Genomic DNA, 23,134 nt, shown 5'->3' with positions numbered 1-23,134 from the left:
ACTCGTGACCTTTCTAAGAGATATGTTCTAATTGCAGCTCCAGAAATTTTTCCATTCTATAAACACCCCCTCTCTCCCTTTTTTTTTAATGGTGGTTGTTAACCTGTTATATATGAATTGTGATGGTGACGGCGAGATATAATATTGGAGCATAAATAATGGAAGTTGTGCAAGAGTCTTCAAGGTAGAATCCTAGTCCTCAGTTATCTTTTTTTTTTCTATGAAGCATATAGTAGTAGGCTACTTTTATTTACCTTTTTTTAATCACTGTTTAGTTTTGTTGTTTATTAAAGTGATGATGTATTCACTTTAATGTGTTAATTGGCAATTCTCTTATGGATTGATCAGGGTGGCACCGCTCAGATGAGATTTCAACCACGTCTAGGGAGGTACTTGGCTGCAACTGCTAGAGAATGTTGTTTCTATACTTGATGTGATGACACAAGGATGCCGATATTCATTAAAGATTCGATTTCATGTTTATTATAATTAGTATTACTAGTGTATGTGCCTATTGATTCACTTTTTTATTTATTAAATTTGTGTAAAAGTAATAATAATAGAATTAGTTGTTGTTTCTAACGGGACGAAAAAGAAAAGAGCTTGATTCAGGAACACAAACTGTTATTGGAAGGCATAATGAGTTGAAATAGAGCTGCTCCAATAAGTATGCTTTTATCACAATCTTAATGAATCAATGACTAATAGGTATGGTTGCACGTTTTTTCATTTTGGCTTTAAACCCTAAATCTCATGCCATGATTCTTCTAATAAGTTACTTAATAGCATGGTTTCTGTTGTAGACAAAAGTTCTAAACAGTTTGGAACTTCTTACATTAAGTTCATCTTTGTATAATTTTATTGAAACTAAACTTGGAACATGCTTTGATGACGAATATTTGAATTCTGGAGAGTTTATACAGCTTGAAAAACCCAAAAAGAAAAAAGTTCTAATGAATTGATTAAATTTTGGACTCTAACCTCATGAAATTTTTATTATTATAAATTTTCAGTTTTATTGATAAGTTGCGTATTTTTTGTTATGTATTATTTGCAGATTTAGCATATATGGGACAAGTCAAGTATGGATATAAAATATGCAAGTAGATTAACATCTTTTTAACAAATATTAATTACTATTTTGTTATGATAATTATTGTCGGACAAAAATTTTATTATTTTGTTGAGAATTATTGATAAATATGTATTTGAAATACTAATTGAATCTTTTAATATCTATTTTAATTAGAACTTTATTATTAGTTATTGTCTTTTTATAAATTTTTTTATTGTGCACAAATTTATTTATTAATTAAAATAATTACACATTTATGTACAAAAAGTTTTATTGTAAATTTATTGTTTTTTTTTTGTATTTTTATTACAAAAGTAACATTTATTTTTGTCAAAAGGCAACTCTTTTATTAGTTGCATATTTTGAATATTAGACAACACTTGTATAGTTGCATATTCAAAAGAAAGAGCAACACTTGTATAGGTTGCATATCCAAAAGAAAAAGCAACACTTGTATAGGTTGCATATCCAAAAGAAAAGGTAATACTTTAAAGTTTAAAGGGTTGCATATTCAAAACTAACAGGCAAGATTTCAAAGGATTGCAAATTCCAATTTTTAAGCAACACGTAAAAAGAGTTGCATTTTATTGCAAATAGGCAACACTTTTTAGTAGTGACCAAAATACGAGAGAAGAGACAACACTGCAAAAGTGTTGTCTCAAACACACCTTTGAAGTGTTGTTGTTTTTCAACTAAAGGCAACACTTGGTAACTGTTGCTCTCAAAGCAACGCTTTTGAAACAAAAAAGTGTTGCCTTGATCTAAGGCAACGGCTGCATATGCAACGCCGCCCAAAAGCGTTGCTTTAGGTCCAAAAGTGTTGTCACAGATCAAAAGCAACTTTTTGTCAGTTTTTAGACAATACTTCTTAAATGTTAACTCAACCTGAAAATGTTGTAGTGATTGTTCTTCTTCCTGCCACTAGAAAATTATGTATATTATTATTGCTAAGTTGTAAACTTGATGTGCACTTAAATTAAATGATTATAAATGAAGAGTTATTTACACTATCAATTTAAAATACCAGCTTAAATTAGATGGTGGCACACTAAATTAACAAAAAAGTCAAGCTTAGGCTAATTTAATTGCAGAAATATAATTTCTTCAAAAGTAAACACTAACACGTCCAATGTCATTTACAGTTTCATTTATTTTTTATTTACAAATATCTTTAAAAAAAATGAAAAATGAAATTGGTCAACCAAACATGGGTAGCACTTAACCCAACATGCAAATATGAATTTAACAAAATGACTCGCACGAATAAACATGTCATACCAAACTCTTCCCCTCATATATGTATAAATATTCATTCACAAAACTTAATACTCATCAAATTAAAGTTAATCATGTCTTCATTCAAATCATACGGCAAAGTTGATGAACACGACCAAATGTTACACCAAACCCAAATAAAAACCCGAAAGAGAATCATAATCATAAGCCTCTCCTCAATAATCCTCGTTGCTGTTGTCCTTGCTGCTGTTTTTGGAATTCTCAATAATTCTCGTGATCATAACTCACAACAAGATGGTACTTATAATAATCTCTTCTCGTCTTATATTATTTTTGGGGTATTTTTTGTGGTGCCTAAATTTTACTTATAGAATTTAAATATGAAAAAGTAGGTCCCACCATATTTTATTTCTACTTTTAGGCAAATTAGGAATAGGCACAAAAAAAATCTACTTTTTTCAATTATTCAATTTAAAAAATCTTATAAAATCTATTATTTCGAAAACTGTCTTAACAAATATTTTTAAGATATTTCTGATTTGTTCATATAACTTTTTTACGGTGGTTGCAGTCGATTTCACATGAAGTTCATAACTGAGAGCGGTTAGATAATTTAACTGATTTGACTAAATTTTCATCTAACAATTCTCAACTATTAACTTCACGTGAAATCGACTGCACCTGAGTTTTCACTCTTTTTTATTATTATTAATTTTGGAGCAATTATTGCGAAATGAAGGTGGTTCAGTGCTGGCGACGTCGGTGAAGGCGATTTGCGACGTGACATTGTACAAGGAATCATGTTACAGTAGCCTGAGCTCTGTTGTGAACTCATCAGCAGGGGAGGTTAAGCCAGAGGAGCTATTAAGGTTGTCCATTAAGGTGGCCTTAGATGAAGTGTCAAATGTTGTTAATAGGTTTTTCTCTTCTGATAGTGGGGGGCATAATGGACATTTCCAAGGCTTGAATAATGATGGTAGGGCAAAGGAAGCTTTAGACAATTGTAGAGAGCTTTTGGATCTTGGAGTTGATCATCTTAATAACTCTTTGTCTTCTGTGGATTCCTCTTCCCTTTTTGACACCTTTGATGATCTTCAAACATGGTTAAGTGCTGCAGGTATGTATCATATATTTTTTTAGGTGAATTATATGATGTCTATAATTTGATATCTAACTTTTATTTAACTTATTTCTTATGACAAATTTTAAATATTTAATAATTATTTATTTTTATAATTTTAAAATTAAATATTAATTTTTAATCCTTTTTAGTAAAGTTAGAGAAACACTTTTAGGCACCGTGGTAATTACCTTATTTTTATTTCAAGGTCAAAATAGAATTAACTTTTGATGGATAAATTATGTTCCAAGAAAAGTTGGATATCCATTTTTACTCAATCTCAATGAAAATTACATAAAAAAATAAATTGTTAAAGTTGCAAAATTAGTGGAGAGTTAAAGGTTAAAGTGAAAAGTAAATAAAAAAATTGGTCACCAAATCCAATTTAATTATATTTTTTAATTAGATTAATAGATACTATATTTTTTAATTCAAAAATATTATTTGTACACTAAAATCAATCATCAATATTTGTGTATAAATATATATGTGGTTTAATTTATTTTTAATGTGTATTTATATTCTAATATATATTTTATATTAATGACTAATTTTAATTTATTTATAACATAGTCATTTCTAATTAGATGCCAAATATCATTCTTTTAAATAAAGACTACTTAAATCCAAATATTACAAATAAAAAATATTTAGTGTTTATTTATTTATTATATAGTAAATTATATTAATAGATTAATCAACCAACTTAAATTAGTTAATTAAATAATTATATTATTCGTCCATTTAAACAAATGTCAATGCTTATAAAACTACTTGATACATAAACAGGTACATACCAACAAACTTGCATTGAAGGGTTTGATGAAGAAAAAGAATCACTAAAATTGAATGCAACAAACTACCTTAAAAACTCAACAGAGTTCACCAGTAACAGCCTGGCCATCATCACATGGATGAAGAAGGCGGCCGCAATGACCGTGAGCCGGCGGCGGCGCTTGCTAAGTTCATCATTTCCAGAATGGGTTAGTTCGAAGGACAGGAAGTTACTTGGAAGCAAAGAAGAGAGTAATATTGTTGTGGCCAAAGATGGGAGTGGGAAATACAAGACAATATCGGAGGCATTGAAACATGTTCCAGAGAAGAGTAGTAAGAGGACAGTGATTTATGTGAAGAGAGGAGTTTACTATGAGAATGTGAGAGTTGAGAAGAACAAATGGAATGTGATGATGATTGGTGATGGCATGAATGCTACTATTGTTTCTGCTAGCCTTAACTTTGTTGATGGCACACCAACCTTTTCATCTGCTACTTTTGGTAACAATAATCTAATTCTTTTTTTTTTCTCTATTTTAATTTCTCTTCATTTTCTACTATACATGCAGTTGTTTTCGTATGAAATTGATAATTGAGAATATTAGATGATGATTTAGTTAAACTTGTTAAATCATGTAACAGTAGTTTTCAAATATTAATTTTACATAAAAATAACGGTGTGAATTTTCACCAAATAATAAAATGACTCATTCCGATTTTTTTTATGTAAAGTTGATAATTGAGAACCGTTAGATAATAATTTAGTTAAATTTATTAAATTATCTAACCCGTTTTCAAATATCAATTTCACATTAAAACAATTACGTGTAAGTTTTCATGAAATAATAAAAGACAATTCAACACATTTAATTTGGCATCCTAATTTCTATTTTCTTTTTTATTATTCCATTAGGCAGTTAACAATTGATGTGCACAAAATATCTAATAAGACATTACTAGCTAGTATATATTTTTGGCAGAATCTGCCGTCAACTTTACATAAAATTATTTTGAATAGTTGACATGTGTTATTATTGGTTTTAAAAAAAAAAACTAGTTTATTTTATATAAATGATTGAATTAAAAAATTAATTTAAATTAGATCAAACAATTATTTTTATTCACTTCGTTACGTTCTTGAAATTCGTTCTCTTTTAATTTTTTAGAACTAATATCAAATTTTCAATTGGATATATTCATCTTATTTGTATTTCTTAATCAAATTTATTATTTTAAATGTATTTTTTAATTTATATTTTTATTCACTTCTCTATGAATGATGAAAATCATTTAACAAATACGTAACTATTCATAGCATCACACCATTTGAAGTTTAGGATGAAATTGATTTGATGTTGAACAACATTTTTAAAAGTTTTACTATTCACATCTTTGTCTAGAGTTTTATATCAACTGCAAGTGAATTTCTACCATATAGTAGCTAATTTTTCTGCCATATAGTAGCTAAATTTTACTGTTCATAATATAGTAGCTAATTTTTAGCATTCATATAATATAATTGAACATTAAAAATGTTAAATACATAGTACATATATTTAACATACTCAAATTTTGAATAGTTACCTTACCTCTGTTGAATAAAAGCTTGATACTATTCATTTTGTTTATAAAAGCTGTGTTTGGGAAGAATTTCATAGCAAGAGACATGGGATTTAGAAACACAGCTGGTCCACAGAAGCACCAAGCAGTGGCACTAATGACAACTGGGGATGAAGCTGTTTACTACAGATGCCAAATTGATGCATTTCAAGACACACTCTATGCTCATTCCAATCGCCAATTTTACAGAGAATGCAACATTTTTGGTACTGTTGATTTCATCTTTGGCAACTCTGCTGTTGTCATTCAAAATTGTAACATTTTTCCAAAGTTACCAATGCTTGGCCAGCAGAACACTATCACTGCACAAGGCAAAACTGATCCCAACATGAACACAGGTTTATTCTATTTTTTATTTTTTTTAATTGAATAAAAACAATAACTATACTCTGTGTTAGTTGTTAAAAAACTGATGGGGATAGAAAAGTAATTACACTTATTTTTAATATTTAATGGTAAAGAGATTGCAAAGCACTTCAAAAAATCTGTTACTTTTTTTCCTCATATAGTCCTTGTCTTTAAACTCATAATAGACATATATAATTAGATTCTATTGATTTATTAATCACAACTCAATAAAAATGAACTTATATATCCATATTTATATATCTAGCAAGTTTTGACTGTTTTTTTTATTGATTTTTTTTTATTATTAAATATTTTTGTTATTATTATATCGGTAATATTAGGAAGACAAAAAAAAAGTCAAAATTTACCTAATTATCGTAACAATTAATAAATGTTAAATAAGATAAGTTATGACTATTTTTGATTAATTTTCTTTGATTACCAAATATTTCTGTTATTATATATAATGAAAATATTTATTAAAAAAATTAACTAAAATATATTTTATTTAGCATTCATTAATTGCAATAATACTAAAAAAAAAACAGCTAAAACTTGTATTATTTAACATTTATTAATTACTACAACAATTAATAAATATTAAATAAAATAAATTTTGACTGATTTTTGACTAAATATTTTTGGTTACCAAACAATAATGAATACTAAATATAATAAGTTTGAGCCTTTTTTTTTTTGTCTTCCTAGTATTATTATAACGAAGACATAAAAGATTTGACGCAAAAAAATTTTTCTAAATTATCTTTTATTATATATGATTCATAAAAAAATATTAAATTAAAAATCCAAATTAATCAACATAGAGTATGCTAGTTAATGATAATGTTAAATTAAAGAATTGAAATCTATGAACATGGCAGGTATCTCAATACAAAATTGCAAGATTTCAGGCTTTGGGAACTTGAGTTCTGTCCAAACATACTTGGGAAGGCCATGGAAGGATTACTCAACCACAGTGTTCATTAGATCCAAAATGGAAGCTTTAATTAACCCAAATGGATGGTTACCTTGGGTAGGAAACTCAGCACCAGACACCATCTATTATGCTGAATTTCAGAACTATGGACCAGGGGCTTCTACAGCAAATAGAGTCAAGTGGAAGGGCTTGAGAGCTATTTCTTCTAAACAAGCTAGCAAGTTTACAGTCAAGACTTTTCTTGGAGGCCAAAGATGGATTCCTGCATCTTCTGCTCCTTTTCAGTCTGAACTGTGACAACCAACATTCTTAATTATGATCAGATGCAAAACTTCATTAATTCCTTTCTCATAATCATGTTTTTATTATATATTTTTTTTGGAATAAATTATGATTTTGAATTATAAAATATTTGAACACAGACTTTGAAAGAAAGTAACTAATTCAAACACTTATTCCTTTGCATAATTGAGTGCATGTGTAAAACCGTTTTGGATTGACAATATATCAAAATTAAAAATCAATTGTGACTATTTTTATTTTAACACAAATAACAAATTCTCTTAGTCACCAAAAAAAAAAAAAAACAAATTCCCTCAACACTAAAAGAAAGAGGACATATCAATCCAATGTGCAAAAAATTAATCTGTCACATTAATCATAAAAAATAACCATCTATAGAAATTATATATTTTCCTTCCTTTCATTACCAATTTTCTTCCATCCAAAATCCAAGCATTACATACATAAATTTATTATCCAACAAATAAACAATACAATTCTCTATTTTTCCTATTATTAACTTCTTTTTTCTTTCTTCTAATAATTCAACAGTGAATATTCGCAGTGAAGTTGATAGTTGATAGACTGTAAATAACAATTTAGTCTAACTAACATATCAGATCATCTAACGATTCTCAACTAACAATTTCACATGAAGATAATTGTATATAAATTTTTACCTAATTCAACAAGCCTTCAGTATAGGGTATATCTGTATCTGGAAGCCATGTATTCCCCAAAGTGAAATTAAGAACAGTAAAATTAGAAGCTTGTGTAGCATTCAAAAGCACATAACCAGGCCAATGAACTCTATTACTAGTGTTAGAACCAGGTCCATAATTATTGAATTCTCCATAAAAGAGAGTATCCAACCCAATTGTTCCATTCCATTCCAACCATCCAGAAGGTTCTATGAGATCACCAATATAAGACTGCAAATACACCGTCCTCGAATACTCCTTCCATGGCCTACCTAAGTAGGTCATGGTGGACGAAGTATTCAAGTCCGGTGCAGCACTAATGCTGCAGTTATGGATCGAGATTCCGGTGTTCATGTTAGGATCGTTTCTTCCCTGAGCAGTCACAGCATTCTTCTGATTCGCCATCGGATTTCTGGCGTAGATGTTGCAGCTTTGGAAGACTACGGCGGCGTTGCCGAAGATAAAGTCAACGGTGCCGTAAATGTGGCATTCTCTGTAGAATTGTCGGAGAGAGTGGACGTAGAGTGTGTCTTGGTAGCCTTCGAAGCTGCAACGGTAGAATGTGGAGAGGTCGGCGTTGTTTCGCACAGCCACGGCTTGGTGTTTTTCCGGTCCGGCGGTGTTTCTGAAAGTAATGTCCACCGCAATAAATCTTTCTCCGCTAACAGCTGCATTAATTCATTTCAATGTATTAATACAAGGGGCACTCTACTGTATAAATTAAAGTGATATAGAGAGAAAATAAATTTGGCATTCTTCTATACAGATTAAAGTGATATAATTTTTTTTGGTGACAGATTGAAGTGATATATTGAGAAAATAAATTTTTTTTATAGTTATTTTTTATTATTTTATTGTTATTCAAAATGTGGGTCCTATTTTTTTTATTCTTTCTTTCATCCCACAAAAAGAGATCTGTAAACTTACATCTTTACTATATAATTCACCTTAATGCAAAAGGGATGTTCCCATAAAGACGCGTAAAACGTCTCTTTGTACGCTTACATGTCGCATGTCGCATTATTATTGAACGTATTAATGAATCGGATTAACAAATTAGAATAAAATTGATTTTTTTATAACAATAATAAATCTACTTTTTTTAGAAATTTAATTGTATTTTTAAATTTTTAGGAATTTAAATGTCCGCAAAACAAAAAAATTAGGGATATATTTGTCTTTTTATCAAAAAATTTAAAGATATTTAATTTAGATCGTGTAATTTAATCGGATTAAATCGGGTCTAATAATTATAATACAGACAATTGGGTTTATTATTGTTACTAGAGTTAAATCTCAATTTGACCCCTGAAATTTAGTCCGATACTCAAAATGACCCCACAATTTCGACGGCCCCAATTAGAACCCTTAAATTTGCAATCGATTGCAAATTTAAGGGTTCTAATTGAGGCCAACGAAATTATAAGGCTCATTCTGAGCATCGGATCAAATTTCAGGGGCATTTAACTCATTGTTACTATAATAAATCAATTTTGTTTTGGTTTATCAAAAAATAAATTATTAACCAATTTAATAAAGATGTCTAATAATAACACGACACATGTAAACGTCTTAAAAAAAATTTTAATATCTTTATTAAAGTGGTCTCCTAATACAAAACATCATATACAATTGTTAAATTCAAAAATGCATTTTTTTCAGTTAAAGAAAAATTGAACATATTTTATGTGGACCTAAAACTTGTGTAAGAGAAAGTTTTGCCAATTTTTAGATGTGTAGTTCTACAAACAAATTTATGTCTTTCTATATGATAAAAGAGATTATTGAAGCAATGATTTATGGTTAAATTAGGAGAAGGAATGAAGAAAAAAGTGGTTACCAAAGGTAGAAGAATTGAAAGTACTCCAACCATCAATGAAACTATGATTGCCAGTGATAATAGTGTTGTTGATACCATCTCCAATGAGCAAAATGTTCTTCTTTTCTTTTGGAACAACAACATATTCCTCATAATACCCTTCTCTAACATACACAACAAAATACCCATCTTCTGGCCTTGTGTTATTTGGTGCAGCAGCAATGGCTTCTCCAATTGAACTGTAGTTATCACTCCCATCATAATGGCTCACTATCACAAAATCTTTCAATAGAATCCCTTGGCTTTTGCTTTCTTTTAGAATCCTTTCGCTTCTGCTACAATTTGAATTCTTCTTGCAACTATACTTTGTTCGAAGAAGCTGTAATATATTAATTAAAAAAATAGATTATAATAATAAATTAAAATAAATGACACATTGATATTAGAAATTTTACATTATAATAAGAATATATAAATAAAAATTTTTTAAATATATTTGAATTAATATTATTTTAATAATTTTAACAGTTAATTTTAATTAATATATATATATTTTTTATAATTGAAATAACAGCTAAAATTACTAAAATACTAGTGTTTTAGATACGATTAAAATTTTTTCCATATAAAAACTTGACATAGAAGTTAGGCAACATAATAGAAACCAATCTTACATTTGATGATGATTAGAAAAATAATGCAACAAGTTTAGCAAAGTGTGAAAAGGTTTTAGCTCATTAATAATTAAAGAAGCTTCGTACCAACTAATAATTAATAAGAATCAATCATTTGATCATGGGTTCATCACTAAAAAAAAAAAAGGCCAAAGTACATTACCACATGCTAATAATGGCATGCCTCATATATATATATAAGGAATATGGCACGTGATTGGTTTGGTTTGTTGCCAATAGCTTAAGCAAACAAAAGCAACACCCCACGTGATTAATCATAGATTTGAACTATGTCCTTTCATTCAAAGTTCAAACCTTGTGCATAACCAAAATAGAAAATAGAACTCACAATGTTGATACAAAACCAAAGTCAATCAACCATGAACCATGTTGTTGGTCGCAAAATAAAAAAAATTTTACTATTCTAATTTTTTAAATTTTAAAATAAAAAATAAAAAAATTAACTTAGTTGACTTATATTATAATTGATCTTTTAAATTAAAAAAAATATATTTTGATGTAGGATTTTTAGTATGAAATTTTTATAAATATAAAAATATAAAGTTAATCAGACGTCTTCATAGGTTTTTGGATTAGTTCATAGTAAAATACTTAATCATTTTTTATTAAGAACAAAATATTATTTTAATTATTAATATTTAAGTTAAATCTTAATTTTATTTCTAATATTATATTTTATTTTTATTTTAAATATTTTATTTTATGTTATTTCTATTAATAATAATGATATAAAGTCTTACTGTTTGTCTAATCTTGTCAGATCATTAGGATAGAGAAATGGGTTACGTTGAACCTCTAATTAAAATACTGATTTATAATAATAAATTAATTAATAATGCTATAGCAAGTAGACAAGTAGTTGATTGATTATAAGGTTATGTACCCACCAATCCATCGTAACATTATTGATGAATCAATCATACTAGCTATAAGACTAATATAAAATATATATAAAAATATAAAATATATATTAAAAATAAATTAAATTATATATATAAAAATATAAGTTAGTTGATTTTAATATATAAATAGTATTTTCATTATTAAATAAGAAACAAAATTGTACGTAAGACATGGTCAAAAAAAAGAAAAGAAAAAGAAAGCTAAGCCAATTCACAATAACTAACATATACAATAATTAATCATGCTTAATATGTGATTTGGATGTAATCATGTTCTCTTCCAAATGTGAAACATAATCATATCATACCCTTACTTTAATTTGCCTTATCCTAAGATAAAGCTTTTTGACCCCACGAAGAGGACACTTGGGCATCGTGTTTTTGTGTCCATTTTCTAAGCTTATTAAATATGTCAATACAAAAGAAAAGTTATGTATATCATGAATTTAATCCAATTTAAATAATATAAAAATAAATAATTTTTAAATATTTTAAATTTATTATAAAAATAAATTAGACAAAATTTAGATACCAAATAATAAATAGTATAAAAGAAAAATTCAGCATTTTCTATTTTTAATATAAAATTTATCTTATTTAATATTTATTAATTATTGTAATTTTAATTAATTTTAATTAATTTTTTTTGTTACCAAATATTTCTGATTACTTAAACATCTCAACAAGTCTTGGTCATTGTTATACCCATCATTATTAAAGTTGTCTTACTTTCCTTTGATCTCTTTTTAAAATTTTTTTATTGTAATTACTATAGTGTTTGAAAGGTGATTTTTAATTTGCTAAAAAAATTAAAAATTAATATTTAATTTAAATAATATAAAAATAAATTATTTTTAAATATTTAAAATTTATTATAAAAATAAATTAGACAAAAGTTAGATAGTAGACGGATAATCAGCATTTTCCATTCTTAATATAAAGTACCTATTGTATGTATGTGCCAAACTAATTAATCATTTGTCTGTATATATAAAGAACGAACATCTTTTAATTTGAACATCCCTTTCATTTTGTAGGAAGTAATAATTATTCAACATCGCTTTCGAAACACTTCTATATATCCGATCATGCGCTTATTATTATAAATTAAACAATTATCTTACTCAGCATCAGTAATATTTACTTTTCTCTCACTTTGAATTTTGGTATGTGATCACACTTAACTTTGGATATAATATCAATTTCATGATTATGAATCACTTGATGTGGAATGAATGCATGGTACTATAAGTAATTTATGGTGTTTTTTCTTTCCCTTAAGTTTTCAAATTATTTTATCTTAAGAAAAAAACTATTGGAATCAATATAGTATTTAATTTACCGAAATGCTAGGTAAAATTATTTTATATTAAGTTATTAACATACATACAAAATAGACAACAACAAAAAAGCATACATACAAAATAAAATTAATAAAATTTTTAAAATTTTATTAACTTCACTCATAATTAATTTACTAATAAACTAGTCTCTAAAATAATGTATTACGTTAATATTAAATAAATAATTAATAAAAATGAAACTTCATAATACTGATAGTAATTTGACTATTAAATATTTTTTTAAAATATATTTTTTCGTATTTTGTTTTCAACAAGTTAAATAATTATGGTTTAATTTTTTTAATAATTATTTTTTTCAAATGAACATAAAAATATTTTTCACATAACAATGTCTGTATATAAAAATAATATTTCACAATACTTAATAAATCATTAATCATAAAAAATTAATAATTAAAAATCGTTAATACTTATTAAATAATTTAACAAAATTATTAATTTTACATAAAAATAACTATACACAAATTTTTTCTAATATGTATTTATATGATATTATCTTTATACGAAAATAATTCAAAATAAAGGCTAGAATTCACAAAATTTCAAGAGTTTATAGAAATATATAAATGGATTATTACCTTAATGAGCTTCTCAAGTGGCTCCCTAACCATAAAGTTCTTGGTTGGAAGGCCATGTTTGCGAGTCTTATTATTATTCTTCTTCATGTTCTTATCAAGAGCCACACTCACCAACCCAAGCGACACACTGTATAATTCTGTGGCACCCTTCAACGACGCCGCGAGCGCGTTACCTATCCCACCTTTCGTGGCCACCAACCCATCGTAGCATGTCTCATGGTTGGTGGCCACGGCACTGAGATAGCTCTCGATCTTGTCGACGAGCTCCGCGGCGCCGTTGGAATAATAATAATCATTGTTATTAGCATTTTTTAGCTCAGCGGATATGGACGAAAGATAGTCCACGTTGAGCTTGTTGAGGTCTCTGCAGTCGACGATTGCAGAGACCTCAGCATTGTTTAGAGAGGAAGAATTATTATTGGATTGGCGATTGTGGCGGTTTAGAAAGTCGTTGAAGACTTTTTCAAGTTTTGTGGCCTGTTTGAGACTTTGTTTGATAGAAAACTTGCCATAACCGTACGGATCAGAAGGAGAGTTTCGAATTGTAGAGAGAAGGGTACGACATAGTTTAGGGTATAATGTCAACTTGCACGCAATAGAAGAAGAAGACGAAGAAGGAAAAGACGACAAAGATGAAGAAGAAGATGGTGTGAAGAAAAAAAGGAAGAAGAAAATAGAAAGAAATAAAGATATAGATAAAAATGACATTTTTTTATTTTTAATTTTTTTTGTAATGTGATGAGTGTGAAAGTGAATAGAATAAGGTGAGAGATTTATAGGAGTTGGAGGTTGAGAGTGAGAATGAGAGGGGGACACAAATACGCGTAAAGAGGAGGGAGTTTTGTTTGTCTTTTTCAAGAGACAAATTTTTGTTTTGGAGAAAAAGAAGAGAGGAATATTATGGATGCTAAGTATGATTAAAAAATAAGTGAGAAAATTAAGTTGTATTAAGGAATATGTGGGTAAAACCAACTTGGGTTGGTCGAGTGGTCACCTCACTCGTTCGCTTAAGTAAGTGTTTGGGGTTTGAATTCCGTCTTGTGTATGTAGCAACTTATTGGCTAGCGGCAAACCCTTAAATAGAACTCAGATCCGCGACGGAAAATGTCACATTGTTATTACTTTGTAAAATTGAAAAGTTAAGTAAGCGAAGGTATTACCATTTGTGACAAAACCAATGAGTGCAAAATGGTTTGAAGTGATGTGGGGGGTGTGTGTCGGTGTGAGGAATGAATGAAAAAGAAAGAAGGGGAACGTGGAAGGGAAGACTTTAACGAATGCTAATTATTATCTATTGGTGGTTGTTTTGGTACAAGCCACCATTTGTTACAAGTACTTCCTATCCATGCAATTATTACTATTGGTACAACTCAAAAATAAGAGTTTCAACAATATATATAAAGGCTTTAGTTAATATTATTTTAAAAAATTTAACTTTTAATATATTTGTTATGTATTTATTAAAATAAAGGTTTACATTTTTATTATTAATAATTTTAATAAATATAAAAAAAGATTAATTATGTTATTAATTGTAAAAAATATCAATAAGTTCTTAAAAGTAGTATAAACGATGCAATTTTAGCTTATTTGTTTATCTCATCTTTTTTTTTTCTCAATTTTGTTAAAACTATCAGCGAAATTGCATTGTTTCTTAATTTTGCAGGCTCATCTTGCAAAATTGAATTCCTTACGAAATTGGAGATATAATACACACAAAATGTAATTATTTTTATTATCACTCAAATTAGAAAATAATTTTTTTATTTAGATAAAAAATCCTAAATTCCCTTAATATTATAGAGTCAAAACCTAAATTGTAGGTACAGAGAGAAGTCCTAATAGCATTACATACATCAATTATATTATATATATACGAAAATCAGTCACTAGTATAATATATATTTTAAAAATATATATTGAATATAGATTAAATTATATATATTTATATAAATTATATTGAACTTCAATCCCCTAACCCGACAGATCATGCGCAATGCAGGATTCGAATCCCTACACTTACTTAAACGAGTAAGCTGACCACTCGACCAACCCAAATTGGTTCGTACGGATAACATTTTTCACATTACATATAGTGCCTAGTTCCAACTTCCGAGTGTGCCAGCCCACATCCCACAAACCCCCATCCAAGTCAATGCGACAATTATTGTTAACAATAGCATAGCACTTCTCTTGTTAGAGGCAGCGTGCATCCTAATGACAGTGACCAGTGCCCACAAACTCTTCTTTCTTTTTTTCTGATCGATGTGGAATAAGTTGAGGTTTCTTATGTTCACATTGAATCGAAGATTATTGGTTCATGGAAAATGCAGACATGCAGTTCTCTTTATTGGTTCATGCATGTTGGAAGTCCAAAATTCCATTGAATTGAAGAGTCAACCACTTATTAGCTGTACCCAACTTTCGTTCTAAAAGTAAAACCTTGTGAATTGTGTAAATATTGAATGCATAGTCACTCTCCAGGCTCACACGGAAACTTTATATAATATGTAAATACACAACTTATAGAATAACATGGTACCAATAATGTAAAGATAATATTATAAATAGTTAAATAATTTGACATATTTAACTCAATTATCTAATAGTTTATAATATCATCTTTACATGAAATATCTACCTACAAATAATAATACGAGAAATGAACACCTAATTTGATTTATGCCCATACTCACATAAATGCTATCTTTAACTAAAAAAGAGACATGATTCCTAACCTGAATTCCTTATTGTTTCTTCCACAAAACACAAGGCAGAGAGGAACGTGTGCAGGAAAAAAAGGAAATCATAAATAAGCAACATTTACTCTTTTGAAGCAATGGAAAAATAAGAAAGCATGCTAAGTAACAAGCACTTTCCAAATTGTAATTTTTCCAGGTAGCCTAAGTTATTATAATACAACAATCTCTATCCAGCATTATTAACTTAACATATATTTATATTACAAAATACTGGATTTGGAAATTCCCCATTTTAACTTGAACCGTGAATGATGTATTCCGTTATCTACACCAAGATAAGCATCCAAAAGTCCTTGTTTCCCAGCCTATCAATATAAAACATTTCAATCACTGATTGAACTGTTAATACTCAACAATATATTCATTTAACCGTAAAAATAATGGGTTTGACATTAATATGTCAACTACCTTCATGTTCTTGTTTTTGGTCAACTCAACTACATCTAAAAGGATATCAGCATTCATGCATGCCTCGACGGATCCTCATGCAACTGCGCTGCTCTTACATTCGGATCATCCTGCCACGAGAACCATCATGATATTTTTCTTCAGAAATAAAATAAATAATAAATAAGGATAGCTCTTTTCTAAAACTGAGTTTCAAATTACATACTAACCCGGATGCCATATGTGAAACCTGTTCGCAAAAAATCCAATTGTGCCTGCAAGTTTAGACCATATAAGAACCAAACAACCTTAAGAAAAAAACTTTATCCTTTGGCAAAATAGCCTTACCAGATTAGGCATGCCCTGGTGCGCACTATAATAACCGTCGTGACTTGTTGGTATTGAACTTATTGGTCCCTGTGAAGATACATAAATTATTTAATAGTCGAAATAATTATTTAACAGAACTCAATCAAAATTTCTTCTATACGCACCAGTCCTTGAAGAGTCTGCTGATTCCCGTAAAAATCATCTCGCGGTCCCATTAAATTCAACTAATCCATCAAATAAAGCAAAGCTTTAGTTAAACATCCACATACAAAATTAAATGAAATCAAACAAACTGTATAGTTTCCTGACTGATGGAATATATGAGAACAGTTTCAATGCTTTGATAGTATAAAGCAATTTTACAGTTTATTTACGATGGTGTTTAGTTATTCACACTGATTTGATAGTTTCTTGAAATTTTATCGGTTGGCAAAGTAAAATTCAAAATTACTATGCACTTTTCGGAGCAAATAAATCAAATCCTGTTGCATAATAAAACATGAGAATTATGGAGTATCATATTCATACCATTCCCTGCACCTGTTGTTGTGTGCCGTAATAGCCATCAAGGGTTACTGCAGCTCTTGTGCTGAACTTGTCCTGCAAAAGAAGATTCCTTTTAGCTTTAAGAGCAATTTGCTTCAAGCAAATATACACATTATCCATATAACTAAGTTGGAGTTCCAAAGTAATACTTCATAAAAGTTTCCCTCAATGCAAACATTTCAAATCCCAATTCGCAAAACACAACCTATATTTCCTTAACAACGTAGTATAACCAGTAAATAAGATCACACAATTTGAGAGAGACTAACAGCGGGAGGACAAACCATTTGTTGCATGTTGTCAATTGCACCAACAGTCAACACTTCAGCCTCAGCATTCACCTGCAAATCAAAGGAGAGATCAACAAATGAAAAAAAAATTATATAAAATCAAGATGTTGCAGTACAGTTATTAACAACAGACCTTTTTCTTTTTAGCTGGATTTTTCTTTTTGTTTGACTTGCCCATATTTCTACTTTGGGTATCTTCTTCAGTAGAAAGCTGAGCATGAGTGACTGATGTACCAACTTCCATGGGACTCTTGCCAGAATTATTAACGCTCACACAACTTTTTTGTGCTTCGTGCAGTGCATGGACTGCAATACTGTAACTCTCTTGTGAAAGAGATCCCTCTTCACTCAGTTTAAATGCTCGCTGACATAAATCATTGTATCGTTGCACCCTTGCCAGCATATGTTCAGACTCTTCTCCCATTATATTCCGGACCTTTGCGTCTTTGGTCCAGCGTTTCAAAATATAATGGGATGGGATTGCAGAATGGCCAGAATATTGCAGAACAATCAATATGTGTCGACAAAGATAGCCTCTATATTCAAATAAACGACATATACAAGACCATTCTGATTTTACTTGATTCACCACAACAAAGAAGTCCTTATTTGATTGCATGTCGTGAACCCTATGAATAATAGTGGTCTCATCTTGTCTGTCAGCTTTAGGATGACAAGCAACTGCACCAACAACCTCAGCTTGAATCTTCTTGAATACAGCATGCGTGTAAACCCCTGCGACACTCTTCTCCAAAGGTGAAGGAGTTTTCAATGTTGCTACTTTATTCCAGGTATCTGAATCTGCTTTGGCTTCCTCTTCGTACCTGTCTTGCAAGATTGCTTCATACAATTTAACAAAATCTTGCACAGAGGTCTTCTTGTGAACATATTTGTCAAAGTAATAATTTACACTTTCGGATCGTTGGACAGTAGACATACCACCTAAGAAAACATCCCTCATGAATGTTGGTGCCCACAACTTACGATCTTCATATAGTGACTGCATGCATTCATCCTCTCGAAGTTCAAACCTATCAACAATTTTCCACCATCTCTTCTCAAAGTCATCGCTGGTCAATGACCTGTATATGCATTTTTCAAATTTTGCCAAAAACTTCTCATGTTTTTTAATTACATGAGCCATATTTTCAGATATCTTACCCACAATATGCCATAAAGAGACACAATGACAAGCACTAGGGAATATATCTGCAATAACTGACTTCAAAGTCTTGTCATGTTCAGTAATCATCACTTTTGGAACTTGACCACCAACTCCTTTCAGCCACATCCGCATCAGCCAAGAAAAAGTTGTGGGACTTTCGTCTGATATTAAGGCACACCCCAGTAGTATAAATTGATAGTGCTGGTTCACTCCAACAAAAAGTGCAAGAGGCATCTTATATTTGTTTCTAACATAGGTGGTATCAAATGACACTACATCACAAAAGTTGGTATAGTCATGCCTACTTTTAGCATCAATCCATAGAATATTTTTCAGTCTTTGATCATCATCAAGATCAACTGCATAAAAGAAGTTAGAGTTCATATTTTGCATCTGTACAAAAAAATCCAGCATGAGTTTAGCGTCTCCTGATTCAAGGCTCAAATTCCGTCCTTTATCAAATGGATTCTTTTCATTCTTGAGACCAACCACAGTCTTGTATTCAGCAAACTGTCTGGCCATTGCAGCATACATTCTTCTTGTTTGTTCACTGACTGCTTGGGCTGGTAAAAGCTCATGATTATGCTCCTTCACAAAACTGTGTATAACCCACTTTCCATCATGTTTTCTTTTCACGTGCATACTTGCTTTACAGTCAGTCTTGGAACAAGATCTTCGACCGGTTGAATTTTCAGAATCTGGCTTGCTCTGTCTTGCACGTGGTCGATTGAACGATTTGTCATATTCTCGTTTTGTTCCGTACCTAGAACAAGCAAACTTTGCGTCTATGAATTCTCTTGATGTTTTGGAGCGTCGGCTATTCTGTATTGCAGTGTTGAATCCCATTGAACGAGCATATTCTTGGTAGAATGAATAAGCCTCCCCATGAGACTCAAATTCCATGCCAGAAAGTGGCTCAAGATTAGTATCTTCCTTGAATATTACCATATCAAGTGTGGGCGAATTCAAATCACCACCATTTAGAGCTTGTAACTCCATACCAGGATCAACCATATTTCTCCCCTCCATAGCTCCATTATTCAATTTTTCTTCACCATCCAATATGTTATCAATTGTAGCTGTTTCTTCATCCTCTTTATCATGTTCACCAGAAGGTAACCTAAGGTCTATATCCATGTTCAGAACAGCTTTCTTCTTGATGATATGAAGGGTACTGAAAAATTCTAGCACATATAAATCATGTCAAGCCATCAGGAAGATCCAGTTCAATTTCCTTAATATATTCATTGCCTAATCATGTGATTATGGGTTGTGAAAGAACTATAGAAAACAAGGCAGATCATGAGAAGAAATTTCAACTTTCAAACAACTTGAGGGGAAAACAAGTAAGATCCTGCTAGTGTTTAGGGATAAGTCAGGCAACCTTTGTTTAAGATAACTGGCAGTATAAGGGTATAACCTGAACATAACTAGCAGACTATCATATATAATAGGAATCTGTTAAAAAAATCTGCAACCCTAACTGGTAACCAATGCTCTTATTTTGGAAGTCTGTAGCTTGACAATTTAGAAAGGGTCCAAAAAAATCCAATTAATATCCTGCATACAGGCAAATGGCTGCTGTTACAGAAGCTATGTAATTTGTTCTTCAGTTTCATAACATGAACAGAAGAAAGACTCAACATTTAATATCCTGAATAGATAAGGAGGTCCTCTAATAAGAGAGATAAAAAGGGAAAAAAATCATTACAAAAGCTACCACCCCTCTACTTCTATGTTAGAAAACATTAAGATAACCATCCGCTCTAGACCAAAAAGATATGACAAATTACCTAATCTTGTTCCACATTAACTGCTAAGCTATAAACGTTTCATTAGAAATGTGCCATGCTCAAAAGAAAAAGAGGTGATATACAAATGTGGAATACATCTGCTTCATGATAGTGGTACACACTACATCCTTAATGATATTGTCAACAGATGTCCATGGCACCTAAGCATGTTCCTACGTCCTACTCTATGGCATTGACATTGTGACCATAGGAACAACTATCCAATTGGTTTGTGATGTCAGTTTTCAAATTGACACACAATCTGGAAGTGGATTTTGGTCCATTTGATCTCTCTTTTCATCACCAAAACCAATAGTTAAATAACATTTTTATTTGACCACAAATCGAAGCAGTAAAATGGTACTTTACTTAGTTTTAATCTAATTTAGTTTTTTTTTTTTTTAACAGAAAAGTCATTTAATGTTTTACTGTAAACTCTCAAGAAGTTGGACTTGCAGCAAACTTGGATATGATGATTAAAACTTGTGGATACAAGTAAGGGAAAACAATGGCTACAGTTACTAGCCAGCTTGTGCTACTTTGTTTATTTTAGAAAGAGAAATAACATAATAGACTTGGGAAAAAGACATTCCATGAGAAGTCATAACACGCCAATGAAATGGGTTAGACATTCCAGATTTCCAGCTTAAAGATGAGAAACAGCTCATGCAGCAAACTGTTACAGTTTAATTTGGATTAAGAATTAGCCATTTAATTCCAATGGTTTGACCCACAGATAACAACCATCAGTTAGTATTCATTAAAGTCAATGAGTCTAGTGGTGCAAAGAGTCATATCTCTGAAACTTGTTAATCATCATATCATATCATATCGGAACAGACCAACTCTCCAAAATATTTCGAATACAAAACATCCCTAGAATATTTTAGATTAAGAAAAGAACACTGTCAGTATCAACACAATTTAGACTCCTCCACATTCCTTTGTGCCACAAGTCAAACAAGATAACCTCCAAACATTATAAGGTCCAAACCAATAGCTAATTTTTAACTGTGAGGCTTTTTTAATCAGACTCTCTATTTAACATTATAAACAAACTACAACTAATAAATTCACCTCCTTTATGAGCACACTTCAACCCAACAATGTGTCATCAACAAAAACCATTAGTTACCCTTCTAACATTATACACACTGCCACCACCTCACAAACTGTACCAAGCTTGCACCAAAAAATACAAACTTCCGAACCCAAATTCTAGCTCACAGTGCACTGAATTTGAAGTCCTGCATCTATCTAGTAAGTTAAGGAATAGCATAAGAACCTAAAAGCATTGTATAAAGCATAAAACAGAACAAGAGCAATTCAAACAGAGTTACACAAAAAAAGAATCAGAGAGAGGGAGAGGGGGGTTAGGGTGTGTGGAAATTGAAGGTACCTGAGAGAAAGAAGAGAGATTGATGATCTGAAACAGAAAGGGATGAAAGAGGGTGAAAGTGAGAGAGAGAGGAGGGAGAGTCAGGTTCACGCGAGGGGCATGAGCGAGTGGAAGAAGAACAATCCCCAAATGCGTGAGGCTTTAGGGTTTCAAAGACAACTCGCGTTCCTTCTTTAACCAATTCGACTCTTCTATAACACTTCCCTCTCTCACCGCTCTCGTCGCACGTGTCGCGCGTGCCCCTTACCCTCTTTTTTTTATTTTTTTATTTTTTTTATTCTTCATTATGATTTCCCGCTATAAACTATAAAGCTCATATAAGTGTGGCAAAATTTTTAATTTTAATATGCAGTTAATATAAAAAGAGAGCATTTCACAAATAATTATTTTTTAAATTCATTACTTAAATAATCTTGTGAAACTTTTATTTTAGATTTAAATTATAATTTATTTTAGTTGTACATAGTTAATATAAAAGGATTTGTAGTACTAACAATTATTTTTTAAATTTATTACTTAAATAATCTCACAAAATTTTTATTTCAGATTTAAATTTAGTTTTATCGTCACAATCAATATAATTTATGGCACAAATCATTGTTTTTCGAGTTTATTACTTAGATAATTATTTAAATAATTGTATGACTTTTTTTATAAAAGAAGTGTAAAAGATAAAATTAAATTTTTATTTTTTAAATAAATAATCTTCTGTGAGAACTAGACTATTTAACTTTGTGATGATCTTAACATCATTTGTGTAATAGGTAGGCGCTCTGATTAATCTTAAATTACTAATTTTTTTAGGAGTTGGATTTTTAGTGAAAAAAATCTACTATTGCAATTTTGGTAGTTATTACTATTTAGTTTTTAAGAATAAAAATGACATGGGCTTTTACAAACCCGTTACCTATCCATATTCCATAGGGAACTATTTGAGTTTCTTCTCAATTTATATAATAAGTGGATCATGTTTATGTTTCTGAAATTGAGCCCATCCTAATTTTCTCTCGT

The 23,134-nt window shown here is 30.1% G+C and overlaps 3 protein-coding genes across 5 annotated transcripts; 1 reads left to right on the top strand and 2 right to left on the bottom strand.

The window, feature by feature from the left end:
• Positions 1–2,424: 2,424 nt before the first annotated feature.
• On the top strand, positions 2,425–7,482 carry LOC130954329 (probable pectinesterase/pectinesterase inhibitor 46). Its single transcript, XM_057881069.1, has 5 exons — positions 2,425–2,608; positions 3,051–3,428; positions 4,221–4,706; positions 5,840–6,163; positions 7,055–7,482. Exons 1-5 carry the CDS (start codon positions 2,425–2,427, stop codon positions 7,405–7,407), a joined length of 1,725 nt encoding a protein of 574 aa, XP_057737052.1. The 3' UTR covers positions 7,408–7,482.
• On the bottom strand, positions 7,192–14,180 carry LOC130954328 (probable pectinesterase/pectinesterase inhibitor 47). 2 transcript variants are annotated; one of them, XM_057881067.1, is made up of 4 exons: positions 13,452–14,180; positions 9,934–10,291; positions 8,073–8,761; positions 7,192–7,401 (listed from the first exon to the last, which is right to left on the bottom strand). In XM_057881067.1, exons 1-3 carry the CDS (start codon positions 14,157–14,159, stop codon positions 8,073–8,075), a joined length of 1,755 nt encoding a protein of 584 aa, XP_057737050.1. In that variant the 5' UTR covers positions 14,160–14,180; the 3' UTR covers positions 7,192–7,401. The 2 variants fall into 2 exon arrangements, with proteins under 2 accessions (XP_057737050.1, XP_057737051.1); XM_057881068.1 differs by having other exon boundaries at positions 7,262–7,396.
• Positions 14,181–16,260: 2,080 nt separating this feature from the next.
• Positions 16,261–22,278, bottom strand: LOC130955249 (protein FAR-RED ELONGATED HYPOCOTYL 3). 2 transcript variants are annotated; one of them, XM_057882073.1, is made up of 9 exons: positions 22,124–22,278; positions 17,900–20,105; positions 17,761–17,817; positions 17,459–17,530; positions 17,095–17,154; positions 16,949–17,017; positions 16,831–16,875; positions 16,622–16,731; positions 16,261–16,518 (listed from the first exon to the last, which is right to left on the bottom strand). In XM_057882073.1, exons 2-8 carry the CDS (start codon positions 20,066–20,068, stop codon positions 16,675–16,677), a joined length of 2,529 nt encoding a protein of 842 aa, XP_057738056.1. In that variant the 5' UTR covers positions 20,069–20,105; positions 22,124–22,278; the 3' UTR covers positions 16,261–16,518; positions 16,622–16,674. The 2 variants fall into 2 exon arrangements, with proteins under 2 accessions (XP_057738056.1, XP_057738055.1); XM_057882072.1 differs by having other exon boundaries at positions 17,900–20,115; positions 22,124–22,272.
• Between the last annotated feature and the right edge of the window lie 856 nt (positions 22,279–23,134).

Source organism: Arachis stenosperma, chromosome 10, assembly GCF_014773155.1.
Source record: "Arachis stenosperma cultivar V10309 chromosome 10, arast.V10309.gnm1.PFL2, whole genome shotgun sequence".
Lineage (NCBI taxonomy): Eukaryota > Viridiplantae > Streptophyta > Magnoliopsida > Fabales > Fabaceae > Arachis > Arachis stenosperma.
This window is presented reverse-complemented; position numbering and strand designations above follow the sequence as displayed.

What these genes read in the sequence shown, in the direction of transcription:
- LOC130954328 (XM_057881067.1), bottom strand. Translation starts at nt 14,159, where the DNA reads ATGTCATTTTTATCTATATCTTTATTTCTTTCTATTTTCTTCTTCCTT. An exon ending in CACTTGAGAAGCTCATTAAG is followed by an intron (nt 10,292 to 13,451) that starts GTAATAATCCAT and finishes AATATATTACAG; the next exon opens with CTTCTTCGAACAAAGTATAG. An exon ending in TTTCAATTCTTCTACCTTTG is followed by an intron (nt 8,762 to 9,933) that starts GTAACCACTTTT and finishes GAATTAATGCAG; the next exon opens with CTGTTAGCGGAGAAAGATTT.
- LOC130955249 (XM_057882073.1), bottom strand. Translation starts at nt 20,068, where the DNA reads ATGGATATAGACCTTAGGTTACCTTCTGGTGAACATGATAAAGAGGAT. An exon ending in ATCCAGCTAAAAAGAAAAAG is followed by an intron (nt 17,818 to 17,899) that starts GTCTGTTGTTAA and finishes TTTGATTTGCAG; the next exon opens with GTGAATGCTGAGGCTGAAGT. An exon ending in ACCAGGGCATGCCTAATCTG is followed by an intron (nt 16,876 to 16,948) that starts GTAAGGCTATTT and finishes CTAAACTTGCAG; the next exon opens with GCACAATTGGATTTTTTGCG.
- LOC130954329 (XM_057881069.1), top strand. Translation starts at nt 2,425, where the DNA reads ATGTCTTCATTCAAATCATACGGCAAAGTTGATGAACACGACCAAATG. An exon ending in AACATGGTTAAGTGCTGCAG is followed by an intron (nt 3,429 to 4,220) that starts GTATGTATCATA and finishes ATACATAAACAG; the next exon opens with GTACATACCAACAAACTTGC. An exon ending in TGATCCCAACATGAACACAG is followed by an intron (nt 6,164 to 7,054) that starts GTTTATTCTATT and finishes TGAACATGGCAG; the next exon opens with GTATCTCAATACAAAATTGC.